At 53.1% G+C, this 22,068-nt stretch overlaps 1 protein-coding gene across 3 annotated transcripts; it reads left to right on the top strand.

The window, feature by feature from the left end:
* Window positions 1–16,089: 16,089 nt before the first annotated feature.
* On the top strand, window positions 16,090–19,746 carry DNAJB1 (DnaJ heat shock protein family (Hsp40) member B1). 3 transcript variants are annotated; one of them, XM_042978403.1, is made up of 3 exons: window positions 16,090–16,390; window positions 17,538–18,117; window positions 18,333–19,746. In XM_042978403.1, the coding sequence occupies exons 2-3, from the start codon at window positions 17,626–17,628 to the stop codon at window positions 18,561–18,563; spliced, it is 723 nt and encodes a 240-aa protein (XP_042834337.1). In that variant the 5' UTR covers window positions 16,090–16,390; window positions 17,538–17,625; the 3' UTR covers window positions 18,564–19,746. The 3 variants fall into 3 exon arrangements, with proteins under 3 accessions (XP_042834337.1, XP_042834339.1, XP_042834338.1); XM_042978405.1 differs by having other exon boundaries at window positions 16,091–16,394; XM_042978404.1 differs by lacking the exon at window positions 16,090–16,390 and adding an exon at window positions 17,155–17,246.
* Window positions 19,747–22,068: the final 2,322 nt, after the last annotated feature.

The raw sequence follows: 22,068 nt of genomic DNA, 5'->3' as shown, positions 1-22,068 counted from the left end.
AAGATGCAGCTCCCAGGCCCACTCCTCAGACCGCGCCTGGAGGGGCCTGGCAGGGAACATTCTTAGGGTCTGGTGATCGTGGCTTAGCACTACCCACGGGATCCCCACCTCATCCGCACATGAAAACTCAGAGTTCAGGTAACTTTTGGGTCAAAAAGTGGGGGGGAGGGGGAGGGCCAAACTCCAAAGTGCCAAAAGATGAGCCGTGACCAGCTTCATGACGGAAAGGCAGGAGCTCAGGGTCAGGACCGCCAGCCCCGAGGGGCAGCCGTGTACCCCACAACCATGTGAGGGTCCTTCCTCCTCATCCGATTGCAGTGTCTCTGGGGGTGGGGGGCATCAGCGATGCGGCTGACTGCCTGAGCGTGCCCGGTGCCTTGCTCTGCAAGCCAGTGTCTCTAACAGACGTGCACATGATCACCTGTTCCGCCAGGGGCCAGGGCTTACAGCGAGCAAGGAGCTCAAACACACAAACTATCAGAAGGTGCTAAGTGCTGTGCAGAGAACTAAAACCGGAGAGGCGACGGGTGGCAAGTGTGGCCTGAGTGGATCAGGGTGGGGGGAACCTCTCAAGAGGAGGTGACATTCATGCTGAGCCCTGAATGACGGGATTCCCAGATAGGAAGGGCAAAGCCATCTCTCCTGAAACACTGGTATTTAGCACAGGGGTTGCATGACTCAACCCAGCCCTGGGGTGGATGGTGGATGGTGGATGGATCCCCATCCCCAGCCAGGAGAGTCTGTTACACTTTATTCTCTGGTGGAAATAATAGTCCACAACATACTGTTTCGGACTACGCGTATCTCCCCAAGAATTCTGATACTCCCCTCACTCCCCGCAAAGAGTATGTTTCCCTAACCCTCCCTCCTCCCACTGACCCACCCTTCTCCTGAGTCAGACTCTTGAGGGGTCCTGGGGAACAGCTTCCCCCCACAAGAGTGGAGGCTCCAGGTCTGTGACCTGCCTCCTGATGTTCCAGGATGCCCCAGTGCCAGCGCGAAACCGCCCTCCCCCAAACTCAGCCGGCCCCCCCTCACCCTGAGGACAGGCACTGTTCCCACGGGCCCCACCACAAAATTGGCATGGCCCCGGCCAGTGCTCCCTGGTCCCTTTAAAAAGGAAAAACAGAGTTCAGAAGGACCCGGACAATGGCACAAACCCTGCAGTCTATGGGGCCAACTGAATGGCCTGGGGACTCTGCTTACATAAGAGCCTGGTTCGAGCAGGGACAGGGCCAGGGCCGTGCCAGCCTGCCAGTCACCGTGACCTACTGAGAGGCTCTTTATCCCTCAGAGAGCTGGGAAAGGCTCGTGGCCCATCTCTAACTAACCACGAGACTGGCGGGGCGGTGGCGGTCGGGGCAGCGGGGGGAGCCCCAAACACCATCCACACCCACCAGTCAGCAATAAGGAACAACTACTCTGCCCATTTATGCAACAAACAGCAGAACGCGAGGACCCCTCCCCTCCCCCAGGACTTAAAAAATAAACCACCCTCTTAAAGTTGACCTTTTAGGCAAAATCAACAGAGAAGGGACTTAATCACCCTCAGGATAAAGTCCACAGGTCTCTGGCCACTCGGCCTCATCACTCGACATGGGCCATCCACAAAGTCAGGCCTCCCGGCCTCTGCACATGCTGTCCCCTCCCCTTCCCTGAAAACCTTCCCTTGGTTTTCCCCTTGGCTCAGTGAAAAGACCTGGAGGGCAGAGGCTGTGGTTAGTCCGTCTTCCTGGAGAGTGACAGGCACAGAGAAATGCACTGGGGCGAATGAACGCATGAATAAATGGCAGAAGGAAACAGATAAGTGGAGGCCCACGACAGGAGACCGCTCAGACCAGGACAACCCGCAAGCATCCCGTGCGGCCGGGGACAGGCCCAGGCGCAGAGCTGGCAGCTCGTGGTGAGGCCGAAGCATGGGGAGGAGAGGATGATGCGGAACAGGCTGGCTGGCCGCGGCAGCGCTGGACCCGGGGCTCGCGGACTACAGGCCGTAAGAAGCCAGCTTCCCTGGGTCACAATCAGTAAGGACTGACTCGGCCCAACACGGGAGATGCAGTTCTCAGCCAGGTCCCTGCAGCAGCCCCACACTCGCCCCTCTGCGCCCCGGGAGCCTGACCACCAGGAGAAGTCGCATTCGTGCATCTCGTCAGTCAGTAAGGAGGCGCCGGCCAGGCGCCGGGGAAGCTGCAGGGACAAGACACAGAGTCCCTCCCTGCTGTCACCAAGCTCACAGTCTGACCGTGAAGAACCCAAGTGAAAATGCAACCACGGCCCAAGGTGGGCCCGATGGACGGGAGCAGGGTGCCAGGGGGTGGGGCGGGGGTCATCCTCCAGGTAAGATGGTCCAGGAAGGCCTCTCTCTGCAGGACGTGGAAGCTGAGCTCTCAGTAAGTAGCGGCCGGGGAAACACAGAGGAAGAGCCTTCTGGCTGAGGAAACAGGCAGATGCTCAGGGCTGGAATGGGGCTGCGGGAGTTTGAGGAGACGAAAGACAGAAGTGTAGAGGGTGAGGAAGGCAGGGGACAGAGGACGATGAGGAGCCCGAGAGACGGTTCTGAGGCCCAGGTGCTAAGATCCTCCCATTTACACGGGAGAAGCCCCTGCAGCCGCTGCAGGGTGCGGAACATGCCAGAAGCTGCCCGGCTTCCGAGGGAGCAGGTTCGACGGCCATCAGATGGGCAGACCCACCCGAAGCACCCACTTCCTGGGACGGCTCTCTGTCCCAGTAAGTCCGAAAAGTGGGTCCTGACTGTGCTTCCACTTGGCCCAGGGAAAGAGGTCGTCCCCAAATGTGACCTCCACCGTGTGTGACAGTGTATCAAGACTGACCACCGGCTGCTTCCTCCATCTTCTGGGCATACCATTTAGCATGAACCCATCTCCAGCAGCTTCCGTGAAGGAGGCCTCCGTGGCCCGGTTCACTGGCAAGTCGTAAGGCTTTCAAGAGAGGCCACGTGCAGAAAGCATTTCCGAGGCTGACCGATGCGGCTCTCCCGATCCGTCCAATGATTTGTCCTGAACCACCTAACGCTCTGTACCCCGACTGCGGGCCAAGAAGTGTGCTGGGCACGTCACACTCCCCAGCGGCCCTCCGAGACAGGTGTCCTTACCCTGGATTCATGGGAGAGAAAACCGAAGCTCAAGCAGGGAGATCTGTCTGTCCCAAGGGCAGAGCCAGTGGCCTCCAAAGACATCCCCCCTCAACGCACAACCACCCGGGGCCCACCCACAGTGAAGCCCCCCCGTGGCCCACCAGAATCCTGGCATTGCCACTCCCTGAGGGACTAAGGGCCCGTCGCTTCACTCCTCTGTGCCCCAGTTTCCCCATCGGTCAGAGAGAAGAACGGTCCCTACCCCATGGGTTCGTTACCAGGATTAAATAGTTATCAGCTAAAAGCGCTCAGAGTGAGTACCAAGCTGGCAGAGGCGTTCTGAGGAGGAGGATTCCCTGGCTGTCCCCAGGTATTAAAACTTCCTCTGCTGCCACCGGCAGTATCAGCAAGAGGGTGCTAAGACCTAGGCTGATCTAGGCCACCCAGCCCAAGGTCTGGCCAAATCTGTCGGTGAAAGCGCACGGACTGCCAACCAAACTCAAGGGCTGAGTCCCTTCCTAGCACAGTCCCCACTCAGGGCTGTCTGTCCACTCGCCACTTACCTCTCCTCAGGAACAGGTTATTCAAGAGGCTCTGCGAGGCTCCGAGGGAGCTCCCGGGTCGCACCCAGGCTCACCTAGCCCCACCCCGCCCACCACTCCGATCCTCCCACTCACCTCCCAACCTCAGCCCCGCCCCGCCCCGCCTCCCCTGCCTAGGTCCCGCCCTCCCCGCCTCGGCCCCACCTCTCCTGCCTAGGCCCCGCCCTCCCCGCCTCGGCCCCACCTCCGCTGCCTAGGCCCCGCCCTCCCCGCCTCGGCCCCACCTCTCCTGCCTAGGCCCGCCCTCCCCGCCTCGGCCCCACCTCCCAGACTTAAGCCCCGCCCTTCCCACTCAACCCGACCCAAGGCTCTTGGCCCAAGGCACACCAACACAAGGAAGGTCTTTAAACCTTTTAAGGCTTTCCTGGCTGCCAATCCCAATCCGGCTCCCCCTCTAGAACTCCGAGGGACAGCCCATCCGATTTTAGGGCCAAGAGAGACCCTCGGCCAGCACTCCACACCGACCCACAGAGCCTCTTCCCACTCTCCCTCCAGGGACGCTTTGTCCTCAGAACAATGGCACGGCACAGCACAGCCTGGCCACCAGCAGCCTTTGGAAGCATCAGCAGGGACAGAAACTGGAAAGGTGCAAACCCAGGGCTCAAGCCCAGCTACACGGCTTCCTGACTCTGTGACCTTCCGCAACTTAATTTGCTTCTCTGAGCCTCAGTTTCCTTATGTGCAAAGTAGAAGTAATACTCGTGCCCACCCGATCACCTGTGCTTGTTGGTGCCCCCCCCCCCCATTCCTCTTCTACGGATGGGCAATCAGACAGACCTGAGTCTGGATCCCCTCTCTGCCACAACATGACCTTGGGTAAGTTGGGCAAGTTCCTTCACCTGAACCTCGTGTTCCTTATCCACAAATGTGAGCAAAGAGGACCCACCTCTCAGGTTTTCGGACAGATACAATAAATGTGACCTGTCCCTGCTATTAATCCAGCAGGATTGATTATCTGGCCCAAGAAGAGGGGATCACAACCAGCATCCCAGCCTGTCTGCAAATGAAAAACCAGTCCCAAAGACATTTTTGGAAGGCCTTTTCTTTCGATGCAGCATGCAGAAGGGTGTGAGAGTAAAGAGGTCAAGCAGTCCCCATTTCAGAACACCAACACCTTTCTGCAAACAGGTGCCACATTTAAGGTACGAAAGTCGGAGACCCACACATAAAACGGGCTCAACAGTCAGAGAAACCCAAAATATCCCTCACCTATTCCAAAAGGCCACAAGAATTCAGAAGAAAAAAGTACAAAAAAACCCAGCAGACACCCAAGATCCCACCTCCCAGATTTAAGAATTATTTACATCAGATTCCTTTTTTTTTTTTAATAAAACAGACATAGCTGAAAGCCTTCCACACCCCTTTTCTCCCACTCCCTCTCCCCAAGCAACAGTTCCTCTAACTGTGTGATTCCCACATACTTCTAACCTCTAATCACAACATATCCACTTATTATGTACATATCCATAAGCAGTACAGATTAATCTCTCTCATTTGGTACTTTTTGAAATACATAGAATCTTTTGCAGCTTGCTTTTTTCCACTCAACAGAATATCTGGAGATTTACGAAAGGACTGGGAAACCAAAGTAGATTTTTTTTTTCATAAAATGGAACTGTGCACAACAGTTAAAATGAATGAACCAGGGCTACCTGTAGCACCCTCTGATGATATATTTCCATCAACTTCCTAATGTTCTTTCTTACTGACCTTTGCCTTCACAGGTTGCATTTGCCCCCAATGAGCAGTCACAGAAAGGCTCAAAGTAGTTAATCAAGCTGCTCTGGTCAGTGACACAGTTATTTACTGAGTGGCAGAACCAGGATTCAGCCCCACCCCTGCCCAAAGCCCACACACTTAAGACACCATTAACCGTGGGTCTACTTTCTCCTTAATGTTTGCCTTCCAGCCCAGTTTTCTGGCTCTAAACAACTGCCACTTGACCAGAACTCTACCTTCCAGAACTTTCACATGCTTATTCCTGTGGCGTTAGTGGAAGCAAAACTTGCCTGAGGCAAGGTACTGTGTTGGTCTAGGATTATTCGCAAAATTAGCACCAACAGAGCTACCCTTTTTTGGGGGGGGGTGGAAGATCCTACATAAGGGCAGTGGGGACCCCAAGAGGATGAGGCTTCCTTGTCTCCAGGTACCCATCTAGAGGAAACGGGCAGTGACGGGCAGTGACGGGCAGTGACGGGCAGTGATGGGCAGGGAAGGGCTCAGAAGACTGAGAGGCGCTGATCTTCCTGGAAATTAACAGACTCATTTACAAGACACAACAGCTGTTTTTCCAGTTACGCCTGGGATCGTTACTTTGAGCTCTCATCTGCAATGGCAAAAACAGCAATAAAAAAAAAAATGGAAGGAAGGAAGGAAGGAAGGAAGGAAGGAAGGAAGGAAAAGAAAAAAGGAAAGAAAAGAAAAAAAAAGAAGAAAAGAAAAGAAAAGGAAAGGAAAGAATCCTGTAGCGTAAGATAAGCAGCTCTCTTATCAACCCTGATCTGACCCCAAGACAATCCCAAGGCCTCCTTTGCCTTCCAAGAAACCAGCTTCAGCCAGGACCCAAAGGTGACCCGTTCTATCTGCTTCATCTCAACCAGTCCACTGAAGGGATACTTTTTCCTCCCAGATCACAGAGGGGACACCGGCAGTGATGGTAAACTGTTACTGAAACAGCAACAAATCTCCCCTCCAGCTGGAATCCCAACCGCCATGACATCAGACCTCGGCCTCCATCAGCGCCCTGTGTGACACTCCACGCAGATCACATTTTTCTGAACATCACTTCTATCGTTTGTAAACTCCATTATCTCGAGGTCTCTCTCGGAGCCACAAAGGTCTTTGAGGGAGGTGAACCCCTCAGTGGGCAGGGGCTCACTTGGGGGTGAAGGATGGGCTTAGTTTCAAATAGAAATATATTCTTTGATGAAGATAACCGAAACCTTTACTCAAAGTTTGTTAAATGGGAGTGGAAGGAGTATCCGTGCTATTTTTACGGTTCTGCAACAGACACTTGGGAGTAAAACTATTCTGCCTGCTGGGAGACAAGGGATCCTCCCACACGGAAAGTGTAGCTATCACCTTGGAGGGTACTTGGCAAATGGTAGCAGAAAATGAGAATAGAGAACACAGCAAAATAATTTTTTTCCCTCCAAGGTCACTTTGAACAGTGGGTTTGAAGCTCCCCCTTCCTTCTGGCAGGAAAAAGATTTATTTCCATAAGGTAGAGCACGTTCTCCAGTGCAAGCCACAGGCCTCAGCCTGCACCGTTTCCGGAACAAATGTGCTCACCCCAAGGGTCCTCAGAGGCCTACTTTATCTGACTGCTAACTAAGGAAACTAAAACTCCATTTTGCAAAATGCCGTATGGATCTTCCTTCCCGCATCTTTCAAACTGTGGCTTTTTCTCCGGGAGTGTAAGAGGGTTTGAGAGGGAAAACCGTATTAGAACTTTATTCTATAATCATAAAGTTGAATGGGGCATGAGAGATCGTTGGATCCTACCTCCTCATTCCTGGTACTGTGTCAAAAATGAGCGAGGACTTCTAGGTTTCAAATTTAAAAAATAATTAGCAAAATAATAAAAACAATAAAGGGGGGCAGACACAGGTAACGGTATGTATGCAACCCGAGAATAAAAACAAGAAATCTCGGGGCGCCTGGGTGGCTCAGTTAGTTCAGTGTCTGACTTGGGCTCAGATCATGATCTCTCGGTTCGTGATTTCGAGCCCCGCGTTGGGCTCTGTGCTGACCGCTGGATCCTGGAGCCTGCTTCAGATTCTGTATCTCCCCCTGTCTCTGCCCCTCTCATGCTGTGTCTCTGCCTCTCAATAATAAATAAACGTTAAAAAAAGTTTTTTTTTTTTTTAATTAAAAAAAAAAAAAAAAACAAGAAATCTCTCCTTCCACTTACATGTGAGGTACCTAACGTAGTCAAATTCATAGAGACAAAAAGTAGAATGGCGGTTGCTAGGGGCTGGACAGAATGGGGAACAGGGAGTTAGTGTTCACTGCGGACAGAGTTTCAGTTTTTTAAATTCAAAAGAAAAGAGTTCTGGAGATGGATGGTGGTGATGGGTGCACAATAATGTAAATGTACTTAATGCCACTTACAAATGGTTACATGATAAATTTTATGTTATGTGTATTTTGCCACAATTTTTTAAACTGAGGAGAAAGAAAAAAAAAAAAAAGACATCTCTACCTGCTAGTTTTCATTTGGGGACCAGCATGGCCTAGGGGCTGGCAACTAAGACCCGAGTCCTGAGTTTCTCTCTCTGTTCTGCATTTACCCTCGGGGGGCGTGGGGGGGGGGGGGGGGCTTTGGGTAAGTCATTTGACATCTCTGAGACTATTTCTTCATCTGTAAAAATGGGAATAATAATAATAGTCCCCAACCTCATAGGCCTACGAGGATAAAAAATAAGAGAACATAATCTCATAGCACAAGAGTAATCACACGCTGTTATTATGCGTTTTAAGAATAAATTAGTTTATTATTCAATGTTATTTGAAAGTCAGTACTGATCAAATAATTAAATTATTAATATTCTATTATCAGCTAGATCGATAAGCGCATCAGACTTCGTTTTAAGGGAAGCAGCAGCCCAAGTTAGGAGTCAGGGGACCTAGGCTTCAAGAATGGCTGTGGGCGTGAGATTTCCCCCAGGTGACACGCAGGGATTGACTGAGACGATCTCTTAGATTACCAAAAAGCAAGATCAGCTTTGCTACTCGGCGGGAGCCAGGCCTGGAACTGCACCTCCCTCACTGCCTAATCTCCTCGCGGACGTCCCGGACGAGGGAAGGGGTCCAAAGATCGTGCCAGAGGCTGATTGCAAAGCCCTTTCCTAAACCGAAGGAGGTAGCATAATGCAACACTTATGCAAGACACCCTCGGATCGGGAGCCAGGGTCCCGCACCTTTGTTCCTCCCCTTGCCAAGTCTGCCCCGGCCCGCTGGGGGAGCTGCAAGGAACCTGCAAGCTTCCCACATCCTGCAGAGACCCCAAGAAAAGGCAACCCCACAACAGCCTAGGTTGCAGAATTAGAAATACCCCCTGCACATGCGCGGTGCGATTTACGAGTGGCCCCGGGACACGACGCGCGCCCACTGCGCCTGCGCCGTCCCGCTCGCCCTTTGGGGCACAGGACCAGAAAGGGGGGGGTCCCATGGTCCCACGAAGAAGAAAAAACGAATGAGTCTGCGGCGGCCGCTAGGTCCCGGTTTCCTCGTTCCTTACCTCATAGTGTTTCATGGCTTCTTCACACGACCCCTACTAATCCTGCTGCCGCTGCTGCCTACCTGCGCGCGACAAGGAACAGGCTCCCTCACGCGCTCGCGACCGCCGCGCGAGACTAACATCGGTTCCGCGTCCGCCCCGCCCCTCCCTGCCACGAGCGCCCCTACAGCCAATCAGCGCGCGGGGCGCTCACCTTCGACCCCGCCCCGCGGGGCAGGTCTTGAGCGAGGACTAGCAGCTCTCGCCACGAGGCTGGCCAATCAGCTTGCGGGACACAGGGAAGAGCTAAAAGGTGCTTGGCCACCCACCAATCAAAATAAGGCCTCGGCGCCGCGCGCCCCTTGCCCGCCTCTCGGTGGCGTCGCTGTGGAAACCAGGGGAAGCAAAGGTTACCGTAAAGCTGGGGGCGAGAGCAAAAAGTTGAGTGACAGGGGCGGCATCATCCGCCTGGCTGGAGGCGCGGCTGTGAACTCCCAGGTGGGCAGCCCCCTGGGTAAAGGGGAGCAACCTGAAAGGGATAGGAGCTGGGGGGGGTGTGCTTGGGCTCCTGGATGGAGAAGCCTCTCCAGCGAGGGGACCCCCCCCATCTGTCATGAATCGAAGGGGGGAATGCCTTCACTGCCCTTTTCAATGCAAGCCCCACCGCCCCACCTTGTCCGGCCCCATAGGCGGAGGGCCCACACTTGTCCACCTGTGCTGTCCAGCATGGTCACCACTGGTCATATGTAGCTAGTGAGCCCTTGAAATGTGGCTGGTTGGTGCAAATTGAGATGTGTTGTGAATGTAAAACACACACTGACTTCAAAGACTTAGTATTGAAGAGAATGTAAAATAAAAATCTCACTAATAACCTTTAATGTTAATTACAAGTTGAAATGATAGTATTTTGGATATATTGGATTAAAATAGATTATTAAAATTAAGTTGCCCTGTTCCTCTTTACCTTTTTCAACATGCCTGTTGGAACATTTAGAATCACAGACCTGGCTTGCATTTGTGGCTGGTAGTTGTGCCTTTACTGGACAATGCTGGTCTGGGGTTATGCCATGCTTTTGCTCCTTTGTCATGAGCAGGCTGGAAAAGTTGGGCACCACCTCATACACGCACACACAAGTGTGCGCACGCACACACACACACACACACACACCACACGCAAGATTACAGGACAGGGTAAGGAGTGAGTAGCACCTGGCACACGCCCTCACCTACCTTCTCTCCTTTCTCCTGGTTCCGGACCCTGCCTGAGCCTTCATCAACCGTTGAACCCTTTGGAATTTACAGGCCTGACATCAGAGACAGTGGTGAGAAGTCCTCAAAGGTAGATCACTGATTCACCGGGGAGCAGGGTGGGGCAAGGTGAGTCAGTGCTTAGCACTTAGTCATCCAGGTTCGGTTCTGGAAACTTCTGAAGCTACAGCTTTCGGGGACCAGTGACTCCCAGTGAAGGAAGCCAATGTTGTGGTCTTCAGAAACACACGATGTTTTTTGCCCAGGTCTATCTGGGCAAAAGAGGTGAAAACCTAAACGTGTTTTATAATTGTGCTTTCAAAAACACAGATCTTGGGGCGCCTGGGTGGCTTGGTTGGTTAAGCGTCCGACTTCAGCTCAGGTCACGATCTCACGGTCTGTGAGTTCGAGCCCCGCGTCGGGCTCTGGGCTGTCAGCTCAGAGCCTGGAGCCTGTTTCAGATTCTGTGTTTCCCTCTCTCTCTGCTCCTCCCCTGTTCATGCTCTGTCTCTCTCTGTCTCAAAAATAAAATAAAACGTTAAAAAAAAATTAAAAAAAAAAAAAACCACAGATCTTTCTCGATTAGTAATTGAGGGCTTACAGTATCTTGAGATCCTTTGTGTCCTGACAGCCTTCACTCCCTGCCCTCACTGAGGGGGGACAAGAGGAGTAATCACCTAGAAACCAAAAGTTAAAACCCTACCAAGATGAGTTACTTGAAACATCTAATGGTGCAGCGCTGAGGGGCACGTTTGAACTGCTAAAATCTAGCCACGTTTTGCTACTTTGCCCATCAATTTCCAGCTTCTGTAATGTGGGCTGGGTCCGTGTGTCTTCTGTCATGCTGCATTGCAGCCAATAAGGTGTGTGGGGTCCAAACAGATGTCACTTTGGAGAGAGTCCATGTGCATTCCTACGGACTCAGAACATCCTGGAATGTACCTTTCGAGACTGCTTTCCTGAGCCTTATACTCACTCAAAAGGCACAAAATCATTCTGTGATCCTACCATATCGTGTGCCAGCAAGGGCACACAAATAATTTCCACCCTCTTTTCATCCACAAGAAGCTCATAAAAAGGCAGGATCTAGCCCAGAAAGAAGAATTCCTCCTTTTTTTTTTTTAAATGGATATTGCAGATGCAAGGACCCCTTATTGGCCTCATCTGGCTTCCAGTAACCAGGCTGTCAGAAATAATATCCACCTTCAGAATGAAGACTGGCCACTTTGTTCGAACCATTCACGATACTCTACTGAGGCTCTCACTGTGCCTGTCAGTTAGGGACAGCTAGACCCTCCTTCTGTCCCCAGCATCCCCAGCACAGTGGCTAATTCATAACAGTCACAGTTCGCGTTTGCTGAGCCAACTATGACAAGCCCCTTCAGGCGATTTCCAAAGGGGAAATTGCAGAAAAGCCTGGTGCAGTGGCAGCACTGAAGGATGAGCGAGGGCTCCTTGGATCTCGGATCTGGTGGAACCCAGCGTCATTTGGATGATGAAACTCTGGTGTGTCTGTCTATCTCACAGGCTCCTTTTGTATTTCCCACATGCAAGTAGGTAGGATCTTGATTTCTCTGGGAACCTGGTTTGGCTTGTTTTGGCATATGCGATGGAGCTGGTTCAGAGTTGTGGGAGAGGTGAATCCTAGAGCAGACAAGCCAGGGCTGGTTAGCAACTTGCCATTGTGTCAGGAATCCCAGAGAGAGGCTTCCAAAGTCCTACCCGTCTTGCCTTCTTTAAGCCCGTAGAATTTTTTTTCTTTTTATTCAGCTATCATTTACATACAGTAGAATTTACCTTTTAGAGGGTACAGCTCAGAATATATGCAGCTGTGACACCATCATCACACTCAAGATGTAGAAAATTTTCCATCACCCCCCCCCCAAATTTCCCCGTATCCCTTTGTAGCAAATCCCAGCCCCTGGAAGCCACTGATCTGCTTTCTGCCCCAATACTTTTACCTTTCCCAGAATGCCTTATAAAATGGCATCACAGCAGTAGGGTTCAAACAGTCTTTTGAATCTGGCTCCTTTGACTAACATAAGGCATTTGAGATTCATCTGCCGTGTTTTCTGTACCAATAGCTTGGTCCTTTTTAACGGCTGAATAGCATTCCATCATGTGGCTCGACCACAGTTTATGTATCCATTCTCCCACTGAAGGAAATGTAGGTTTTGATGGCTGTTGATAATTACACATCAAGCTTTGATAAACATTCGCTCGTGGGATTTTATGGGAACTTGGGTTTTTATTTCACATGGGTATTCCACTAGGGGTGAGATTGTTGGCTCATATGGTGGTAGTGCTTTTGAAGGTCTTTTTAACGAAGAGAAGCAATGTTGAAAAAGTGGTGATGCATTCCTTAAAAATTAAGGCTTTGTCATCATCTGAATCACATTTTACACAAGCTGAGGGCTTACCTATAAACATTGTGCTGAACACTTTATACTTCAGCATTTCAGTCACTGGGTGACCGCAGGCAAGTGACATGACCTCTCAGAGCCTCAGTTTTTCCACTGCAACGTGCAGGTAATATTAGGCCAACCCCATTGGATTATTGCGAGGATTAAATGAGTTATGGAGCATTTGGAGCTGGCTTGGCACATAGTAAGGCCATGTCAATAGTATAGCCGTTATAATGTTTATTTCCTGGCCCCTCTCAATTTCATCCTTATAGCAACCCTGGGAGGTAAGATCTCACTCTTACCTCCATTTTATAGGAGACACACCTATAATGATCAAGCAAGTTGTACAAGATCACACAGTCAGTAAATAGGTAAATAGTGGGTCCAAGATTTCAGCTGAGGCTGACTGACTCCAGGCTCACCTGCTTTGTTCCTATATCAGCAAGGGTTCTCCCAAAGAAACAGAACCAGGATGTGTGTGTGTGTGTGTGTGTGTGTGTGTGTGTGTGTGTATGTTAAGAGATGTATTTCGGGGTGCCTGGGGGGCTCAGTCAGTTAAGCATCTGACATCATATTGGCTCAGGTCAAGTTCCAGCCCCACATCAGGCTCTGGGCTGACAGCTCAGAGCCTGGAGCCTGCTTCAGATTCTGTGTCTCCCTTGCTCTCTGCCCTCCCCTCTTTGTGCTCGCTCACTCTCTCTCTCTCTCTCTCTCTCTCTCTCAAAAATAAACATTTAAATAAATTTTTCAAAAAATATATATATATAAGACATGTATTTCAAGGCATTGGTTTACACGATTGTGGGCACTACCTAGGCAAGTCTGAAATCTGTAGGGCTGACCAGCAGGCTAGAAACTCTTGGCCAGGAGCTGATGCTTCTTCCTCAGGGAAACCTAAGTATTATTTGCTTTTAAAGCCTTTCAACTGATGGGACAAGGCCCACCCACATTATCCAGGGTCATCTCCTATACTTAAATCAACGGACTATAAATGTTAACCACATCAACACTTACATTACTGTTTAATTGAGCATCTGGGTACTATAGCCCAACTAAACTGATGCATAAAATTAACCACCCCATCTTCTCAGAGTTGAGAGCTCAAGATCGGCTGAGGTTTCTGCAGAGGCTACTTTCCCAGTAACATTTTGAAGTGTCCAATGAGTGTCCAGGTCAAAAAATCCTAAGGAGAGGTGTTGGGGTTGTTTTGCATATATTGGCGTTAAACAAAAATTCCTGAACATGACCCAGACTCACACAAGGAAGAGGGAGTCTCCAGCCCTAAGTTTGCCCCCAAATACAAAGACACCCAAAGTCACGTAAAGACCTTTGGAGGCTGCCATATTTGTAACTCTAAATTCATACTAGGGGCGCCTGGGTGGCTCAGTCGGTTGAGCGTCCGACTTCAGCTCAGGTCATGATCTCACAGCTGGTGAGTTCAAGCCCCGCGTTGGGCTCTGTGTTGACAACTCAGAGCTTGGAGCCTGCTTTCGATTCTATGTCTCCCTCCCCCTCTGCCCCTAACCCACTCGCATTCTGTCTCTGTCTCTCTCAAAAATAAATAAACGTTAAGCGCTGGATTTTCCTTCATGATGATGACTCTCCAGCTATTTATGTAACTTTTTAAAAAATTGAATTATTTCCCCCCTATGATGGTTCAGGACCCTGCTGTGTGTACTCACGGGTGCCCAGCCCAGATCCATCCTCCTGGGTTGACCAGTGTGTGTACTAATCCAGTCCTTACTGACACAGTTACCCTTGGTGGGGTCAGTGAGTGGCCAAGGATGGCCGGAATCCCCCAGCTGGAAAGCAGCGGAAAGCCATGGTCTTCCTTCTTAGGAGTTTCAGCTTGCACAGGGGTGGCAGTCTCTAGAAGCTTTTTGCTGTGACGCTGCCAGGAAGGGGGTGGCTCAGCAGCCCATCATTCAACAAGACAGTTAGTCACCCCTTTGATAGTGCTTCCTCTGTGCCGGGTCTGTCCTGGGCACTTTACAAATGTTGACTCATGTCAATTTCTTTTTTTTTTTTTTCATGTTTATTTATTTTTGAGAGAGAGACAGAGAGACAGAGAGCAAGCAGGGGAGGGGCAGAGAGAGAGGGAGACACAGAATCCGAAGCAGGCTCCAGGCTCTGAGCTGTCAGCACAGAACCCAACGCAGGACTCGAACTCACGAACTGTGAGATCGTGACCTGAGCTGAAGTCAGATATTCAGCCCACTGAGCCACCCAGGTGCCCCAACTCATGTCAGTTTCAAAGCCCTGTGAGGCGGGTACAACTAACTGCTGCCCCCATTGTACAGATGAGGAAACTGAGGCCCCACATGGCTCAGTAACCAGCCCAAGATGGTGCAGCCAGGAAATACCGGAACTGAAAATGAAACCTGCTGTCTGGCTCCAGAGCCAGCTGCACACCACCCTGACCTCCCAAGCAGTTCTTCCAGGAACATTCCGCCTCAGCCACCATCACTGCCGACCGCTTTTTCCCTACGGCCTTCTCAGGTGGTACCCCTTTCTGAGCCTCCTTTCGCCATCAGCCCTGTCTTTGACCACAGGCACCCCAGACTCTCAGAGCCAAAGGGGATCATGTTGCCCACAGAGGAGGAAACAGAGGCCCTGTGGGGTGTATGACACGTCCATGTCCCCCCAAATCATAAATGTAGTGGGGAGAAAAATGAAGCAGATGCATTAGAAACAGGCAGGAATACTTACGAGCGTCCACTGTGACCGGGCACCAGATACTGTTCCAGGCACTGGACACCCAGCAGTGACAACTGCAGGCCGGGAGGGAGGTGAATTGAACATGAAAAGTCAAAGAACGAGATAACTTCAGATTTCAATGGCAGGTAAAGCGAAAGGCACGAGGAGGAGGCTTTTTTCCCCCGGAGGGAAGATTACTCCGGAGAAGTGAGCTTTGGTCCTGGAGCCTCACCCTGCTTTATGGTGAGGACAGGGACAGTCCTGGGGCTCCTAATTGCATTCTCCCCACAGCCAAGAGAACGGTGGGTGTTTTTATTCCCCTGTTACATAAGTCGGCGTAGGGGGGGAAACCTGGGGCAAGGAAAGGTTAGTCAACTTGCTCAGAATCAGCCGGAGGGGAACCCACCCCCGGAGCCCGGTGAGATGTGTGCGACTAGCTCCACTATCACCTGGGGCAGGGCGGGGCAGCTCTGATGGGCGTGGCCGCCTCTAGCCCTGCCCCTCGCCGGAGGGCAGTGTCGTAACCAATTGACCCAGGCTCCGGACGGGACTCGCCGCAGGCCGGGTCAGCAAAGGCAGTCAAAGAAGGTCGCGATTGGCTCCCCGCAGAGAGTGGGCGGGGCCTCCGTCGCTCGGTGCGCGCGCCGCGGGGATGCGTTGCCGGGGGTGTAGCGGGAAGGGGCGTGGCCGCGGGCGGGCGGCCGTTGGCAGCGTGGCCCCGCCCCGGATGTCGCGCGTCGCGGACTGGGCGGCGGCGATTGGTCGGAGCGGCGCAGGGGGCGGGGCGGAAGGTTCTGGAGGGGGCTGGCGGGCTCTGGAAGCTTCCGCCGGACGGGTATATAGAGTCCGGGACGGGGCGGCGGCGAAGCCGGGGTACGGCGACAGCTGGGCGGCGGGCCGCAGGCGAGGGCTATGGGCAAGGACTATTATCAGACGCTGGGCCTGGCCCGCGGCGCTTCGGACGAGGAAATCAAGCGGGCTTACCGCCGCCAGGCGCTGCGCTACCACCCAGACAAGAACAAGGAGCCCGGCGCCGAGGAGAAGTTCAAGGAGATCGCCGAGGCCTACGACGTGCTCAGCGACCCGCGCAAGCGCGAGATCTTCGACCGCTACGGGGAAGAAGGTGCGTGCGCGCGCGGCTAGGGGCGCGCCCCCGCCGTTTGACTGAAGGGGAAACCGAGGCTCGGTGGCCAGGCTGCGGCGTCCCCGGGGGACGCCCCGGTCCCGGTGGGCGAGCAGCCCCCGCCCTCCGGCCACGCGGGCCTCCGCCCTCGGATTGGCGGCCGCCCGATGGGAGGAGGAGTCCTGGCCGCTGTGCTTGCCCAGAAGCTTCTAGCAAGTCTGGGGCTGCCCCTCCCTAGGCGCCTCCGCCCACGTCCCCGAGCGGCCCCGGGGGTGCGGGTGCGGGCGGCAAGGAGGCCAGCCTTAGCCGGGCCGGTGGCGCTAGGGCCCCGGGGGTCCGGGGCTCACCTGGGCCGAGGTGGCAGGCGCTGGCGTCCAGGGGCGCAGGGCGGGGCCTCTGGCTGCGCGCCGGGCACGACCCGCGAGCCTGCGACGAGCGCGCCGATTAGCGCCGACCTCGCTCCGGGGCCCCTGTGAGGGCGGAGTGAGGTAATCCCTGTAAAGTGCTTGCCTAACCTGGTGCCAGGCACGTAGATGGCAGCGGGCGGCGGAGCAGTGCAGGTGCGGGGAGCGGCGGGGCCCGCCTCTGCCCGGCCTCCTCGGCGTAGGCCTCTTCGGGCTGGAGGAGGAAGCTTTCTTGTTGTCCAGTTGCCCGTTGATGACTCAGACTGGTTTCTGCGCTGGGTCTTAAGAAACCAAGTGGCTTCTTATGTAAGGATGGTGACAGTTAGTGTCAGGGTGTGAGATTTTGAAAAGCTGTGTTTACTGTTTTGCTTTCACTTCTGCACACTTGACCAGCTCTACAGTATTTTTAAGAGTAAGCACTCACCGAAGGTGGACCCTGGATCATGTCTTTTGTAAGTTTTCACCTCCACGCAGGGAGGATAGGCAGTCAAGAAGTGGCAGGAGTTGGGTGGCCCTCGGAGAGGGCGCTGGGCCCCTCGCCACTGTCCTGGCCCTGAAGTACCTGGACGAGGGGCGGTAAAAGCTTAGGGTTCTTCCTTGGTCTTCTGTGACAGAGAAGGGAGGCTAAAAGAGTTTTCCGCCCCCCCACCCCATGGCTCCCAAGCTTTTTTCCCTTAGCGAAAGGTCTTAGAGGGGGAGAGGCTCCCGCCAACCATGTGACTTCTTCTGATTTTGCCTTCCAGGCCTAAAGGGTGGTGGCCCAGTGGCGGGAGCAGCGGTGGTGCCAACGGTACCTCTTTCAGCTACACGTTCCACGGAGACCCTCATGCCATGTTCGCTGAGTTCTTCGGTGGCCGCAATCCCTTTGACAACTTTTTCGGGCAGCGGAATGGGGAGGAAGGCATGGACATTGACGACCCGTTCTCCGGCTTACCCATGGGCATGGGTGGCTTCACCAACCTGAACTTCGTGCGCTCCCGTCCTGCCCAAGAGCCCACCCGAAAGAAGCAAGATCCCCCCGTCACACACGACCTCAGGGTCTCGCTTGAAGAGATCTATAGCGGCTGTACCAAGAAGATGAAGATCTCCCATAAGCGGCTGAACCCCGATGGAAAGAGCATTCGCAACGAAGACAAGATCTTGACCATCGAAGTAAAGCGGGGCTGGAAGGAAGGGACCAAAATCACCTTCCCCAAGGAAGGCGACCAGACCTCCAACAACATTCCAGCTGACATTGTCTTTGTTTTAAAGGACAAGCCACACAATATCTTTAAGAGAGATGGCTCTGACGTCATTTACCCAGCCAGGATCAGCCTTCGGGAGGTACGATGCTAAGTAGGGTGGTATGGGGGGGGGGTGGGGAGGCGACTTCATGACAGATACTTCTGAGCACTCGGGGGACAGGGCAACACTGATCCAGGCACCTGGTTTTAGCGATAGGGACCTGGTGGCGCTTATCCTACGTCAAACAGCGTCCGGGCAGGAGTCGAGCGCCCTAAGCTGCCTTCCATCTAACATTCTCTCTTTGCTCTCCCAAGGCTCTGTGTGGCTGCACGGTGAACGTACCCACTCTGGACGGCAGGACCATACCCGTCGTGTTCAAAGATGTCATCAGGCCTGGCATGAGGCGAAAAGTTCCTGGAGAAGGCCTCCCCCTCCCCAAAACGCCCGAGAAACGCGGGGACCTCATTATTGAGTTTGAAGTGATCTTCCCTGAAAGGATCCCCCAGACATCAAGAACCGTACTGGAGCAGGTTCTTCCGATATAGACACCAGGGTTTCCCAAGGACTGACCGGGGACCTTTCCAGAGCTCAAGGATTTCCAGACTGTTCCACCAGCTGTGGACCCATGAGAGGGCGGGAGGGCCCAGGGAGGGCTTTCGTACTGCTGAATGTTTTCCAGAGAATATATTACAATCTTTCAAAGTCGTGCACTAGACTTAAGTGGTTTTTCAAGCGATAGGGTGGCAGGTGGTGGGGACCGCAGGAAAAGGCCTTCCAGTCTGTCCCACTGGGTCCTGCAGCCCTCCTGGGATGGGCCCACGCCCTCCTCCAGGCCCTGCCTGTGGGTGAGAGGCAGACCCACAGCTGGACTTGATCCGTCTGTAGCCCTTTGCTTGTGTGGCCATTAGTCGGTATCAGCCTGCCGTCTCGGTTCCCAGACCCTGTACGCTCCTCAGTTTTTGTTGTGTGATCAGTTCGTGTTTTATTCTGTATTTGTCTCCCACGTCTTGCTGTTCCTCTGAAGAATCCTATTTTCTCTTTTGCCATCTCAAATTGAGAACTGACCTAGGCTCTTTTTGCAAAACTGCCTGGCCGGCACCCACAAGCAATACCTCTCGTTCCAGCAGGACCAAGGGCGCCGGCCTCGTGTGAATGAGCTGCACAGACGCTTCTCCCTGGAGGGCCTAGGGCCCTGGACAGAGCTGGGGGCCCTCTCGACCCCTGACTCCGAGGCCAAGTGCACTCACTTAGGGGTCATACTCTTTCTTTTTTCTGTAAGGCAATCTTTAGGCACACCTGGGACTTACCGGCGACCCAGGTAATTTTGTGCTTAACGGACTCTGGACTCTTTCAAAAGGATGTGATCCTTTTGATTTTGCACAGCCCTGGCTATAATCCCTTTTGATAAAAGGGTCTTTGCTTCTGATTACAGGAGCACTGTGGAACGTTTGTAAATATGTTTTTATAATTCTGTGTAACGTTGGTGTGCACTCACAGGAAACCGGCCCCGGCAACTGCTGCTTTCTGTATCGGGCCATGATGGAACTCCAAAGGAACCTTGGGAGTCGGGGAGGGGGGCAGGGAGGGAACAAAGTGTCTGTTCCGTGCAGGCCAGTCTGGTGCTCAGACATTGGGACTCATTGTAAGCTGCCACTGCCAGCACGAGACCAAAGCGTGTGACTTGTCAATGTGCAGCACGACAGCATTAAAGACCGATGCTAAACCTCAGGGGGGCAGTCCTGCGACTCTGTTTGAGGGCTTTGCTGGCTGGGGCTGGGGCGGTGGCTGGGCGTCCCTCAGATGCAGTCAGGGGGGAGGCAGGAGTTCCCTGCGAGAGGGAGAGACGTCTCCCAGGGCTACGTGGGGAGCAGAGAACGTCCGTCCGCACCGCCTACATGGACGCGATCCAGGCATCCAGGGAGCCCAATGGATTCGAAGCTTTGTTTTGTGAAGGTTGGGGCTGGAGTTAAGCAGTTCACTTTCCCGTGTTCCAGGCAGGGCCTGGTTGCTGGGGCCAAGGGGTGGTGTAGGGCCTGCCCTGTGATCCCCGTGCACTCCTTTCTTGCTGGAACAGGCAGAGTGGCAGGCAGGCCCTGGCCAAACCAGACCTGAATTCCAGCCCAGGGCTGAGCTCCTCCTGGAGAAGACACATTTCCTGCCCTGGCTTCATTCGCAGGCCGCTGAAGTTGCTTTTGCTTTGTAACTTTTTTTTTTAAGAAAACTGGTTTTATTACACAGTAAGTAATTACAGAGGCTTAAAACAGTGGTATTGCTACTTTGCTATGAGATGTCTTAAAAACAGCGTTCAAAATCAATCAAGGAGTGGCTTTCCCTTCCGACTGAAAGGTGACCACTGGGAGCGAATGGGGGCCGGGCTGTCCAAGAGAAGTTTCTGCAAGCAATGGAATGTTTTAGGTCTTCTTTAAATGGGACTGCTTTAAGATTCAACAAAATACATTCAGCCTCTCCGTCGTTCCAGTCACATTTCCAGGGCTCGGCAGCAGCCACACACAGCTAGTGGCAAGTGCTGGACAGCACAGATGAGAGGGCTTGTCCCCCAAACCTAAGATGGGGCTCAGTGAGCCCAGAGGACGCTGTCCCCGTTGGGAGGCGACCCTGCGTATCAGAGCCATAAGGGAGCTTGTCACAGATGTTTACTGAGCTACCTCAGGCACCAAGATGACCCTTCCTGCGGAATTGGCCCTGGCCTTGGTGGGGTCGTAGGCCACCCCTCCCCCGGAGTGCCATCCCTGTGCCCCTGTCACCATTAGGTGGCAGGTCCCTGCAACCTTCGTGTCAAAGTCACCAACACAAAAGCACACAAAACCTCAAAGTGCACACAGTTCTGGGAACTTCTAGAAATCACCTACCCGGCACAGTGGGTGGGGCAGTGGGATTCTTTAGGAACGTGTTCGTGGTGAAAAAGACAAAAAGGACCCAGGTGAACAGAAAACCGGCCCCTCTGACACTGCGTTGTTTTGCCACAGGGGGCGTGGCGCATGCCTGTGTGTGTGTGTGTGTGTGTGTGTGTGTGTGCGCGCGCGCGTCCCGAGGTTTGGTGTATCTCCCAAGAGACTCCTCCCTCGCTTCCTTGGCTTCCCTTTAGGGGATTTCTTCTTTCCCACGCGGACTCTGAGCACATTCCAGAACTTCCATGTCAGTCCGTGTGGAGCTGCGTCTTAACCCACCGGCCCAGCAGTCATGTTTTAACATCACTTAAACAGTGCAAAACCCAAGATGCACGTTTGGCCTGTGGACAGAAGCGGAGTCCCCTCCCTCCTCCGGGCCTGCAGTTCCCTTAGCTGCTGTCCCTGTACAGACTGGCCACGGCATCACGAGGGCTTTCCCTTTAGAAAAAGAAAAACGATTTTTGTGTGCGCATTCTCTCCAGAGGCTGTTGAAGCATAATTTCTAAGATGTCAGTCTGTTTTTGCCCAGGTAATCAATCACAGTACTAGACTCTGGAGGGGACAGAATGAAAATCCTCCCCTCCACCCTGCTATTCGAGTCCACCCCCAACGAATGTCCCCAGTTTCTCAGGTACCTTCCCTGAGTCGCTGCACAAATCAATTTTTCCTTTGTGCACTCTGCATTTTCCCCCTCACGTGTGGTGGAAATAGCGAGCTTCCTCATTCCTGTTAGAGTGTGCCTTTATCCTGCCAGGACTACCTAGCTGGATGTGAAGATCCAGACCAGTGTTCGGTGGCCCCTACCTCTCCCCTAGCCATTGTTCTTGCTTCCAGATTCGAGTCCGGGACAACCACTTGCTAGCTGTGTGACCTTGGCCAGGTGACTCAGCCTCTCTGTGCCTCCGTTTCTTCAACTGTAAAACAGGCATAATAACAGTACCTCTTCGAGGATTGTAAGGGTTTTCTGGATATGGAGATAACACACACACACACACACACACACACACACACACACCAGGACCCAGCATAGAAGCACCATATGAGGGACGCCTGGGTGGCTCAGTCGTTTGAGCGTCAGACTTTGGCTCTCGCGATTCATGAGTTCAAGCCCCACATCGGGCTCGCTCGCTGCTGTCGGTGA

This window comes from Panthera tigris, chromosome A2, assembly GCF_018350195.1.
Source record: "Panthera tigris isolate Pti1 chromosome A2, P.tigris_Pti1_mat1.1, whole genome shotgun sequence".
Classification (NCBI taxonomy): Eukaryota; Metazoa; Chordata; class Mammalia; order Carnivora; family Felidae; genus Panthera; species Panthera tigris.
Note: the sequence above shows the minus strand (reverse complement) of the source record. Positions and strands in the feature narration are given on the sequence as shown.

What these genes read in the sequence shown, in the direction of transcription:
- DNAJB1 (XM_042978405.1), top strand. Translation starts at nt 16,180, where the DNA reads ATGGGCAAGGACTATTATCAGACGCTGGGCCTGGCCCGCGGCGCTTCG. An exon ending in CGCTACGGGGAAGAAGGTGC is followed by an intron (nt 16,395 to 17,537) that starts GTGCGCGCGCGG and finishes TTTGCCTTCCAG; the next exon opens with GCCTAAAGGGTGGTGGCCCA. An exon ending in CCAGGATCAGCCTTCGGGAG is followed by an intron (nt 18,118 to 18,332) that starts GTACGATGCTAA and finishes TGCTCTCCCAAG; the next exon opens with GCTCTGTGTGGCTGCACGGT.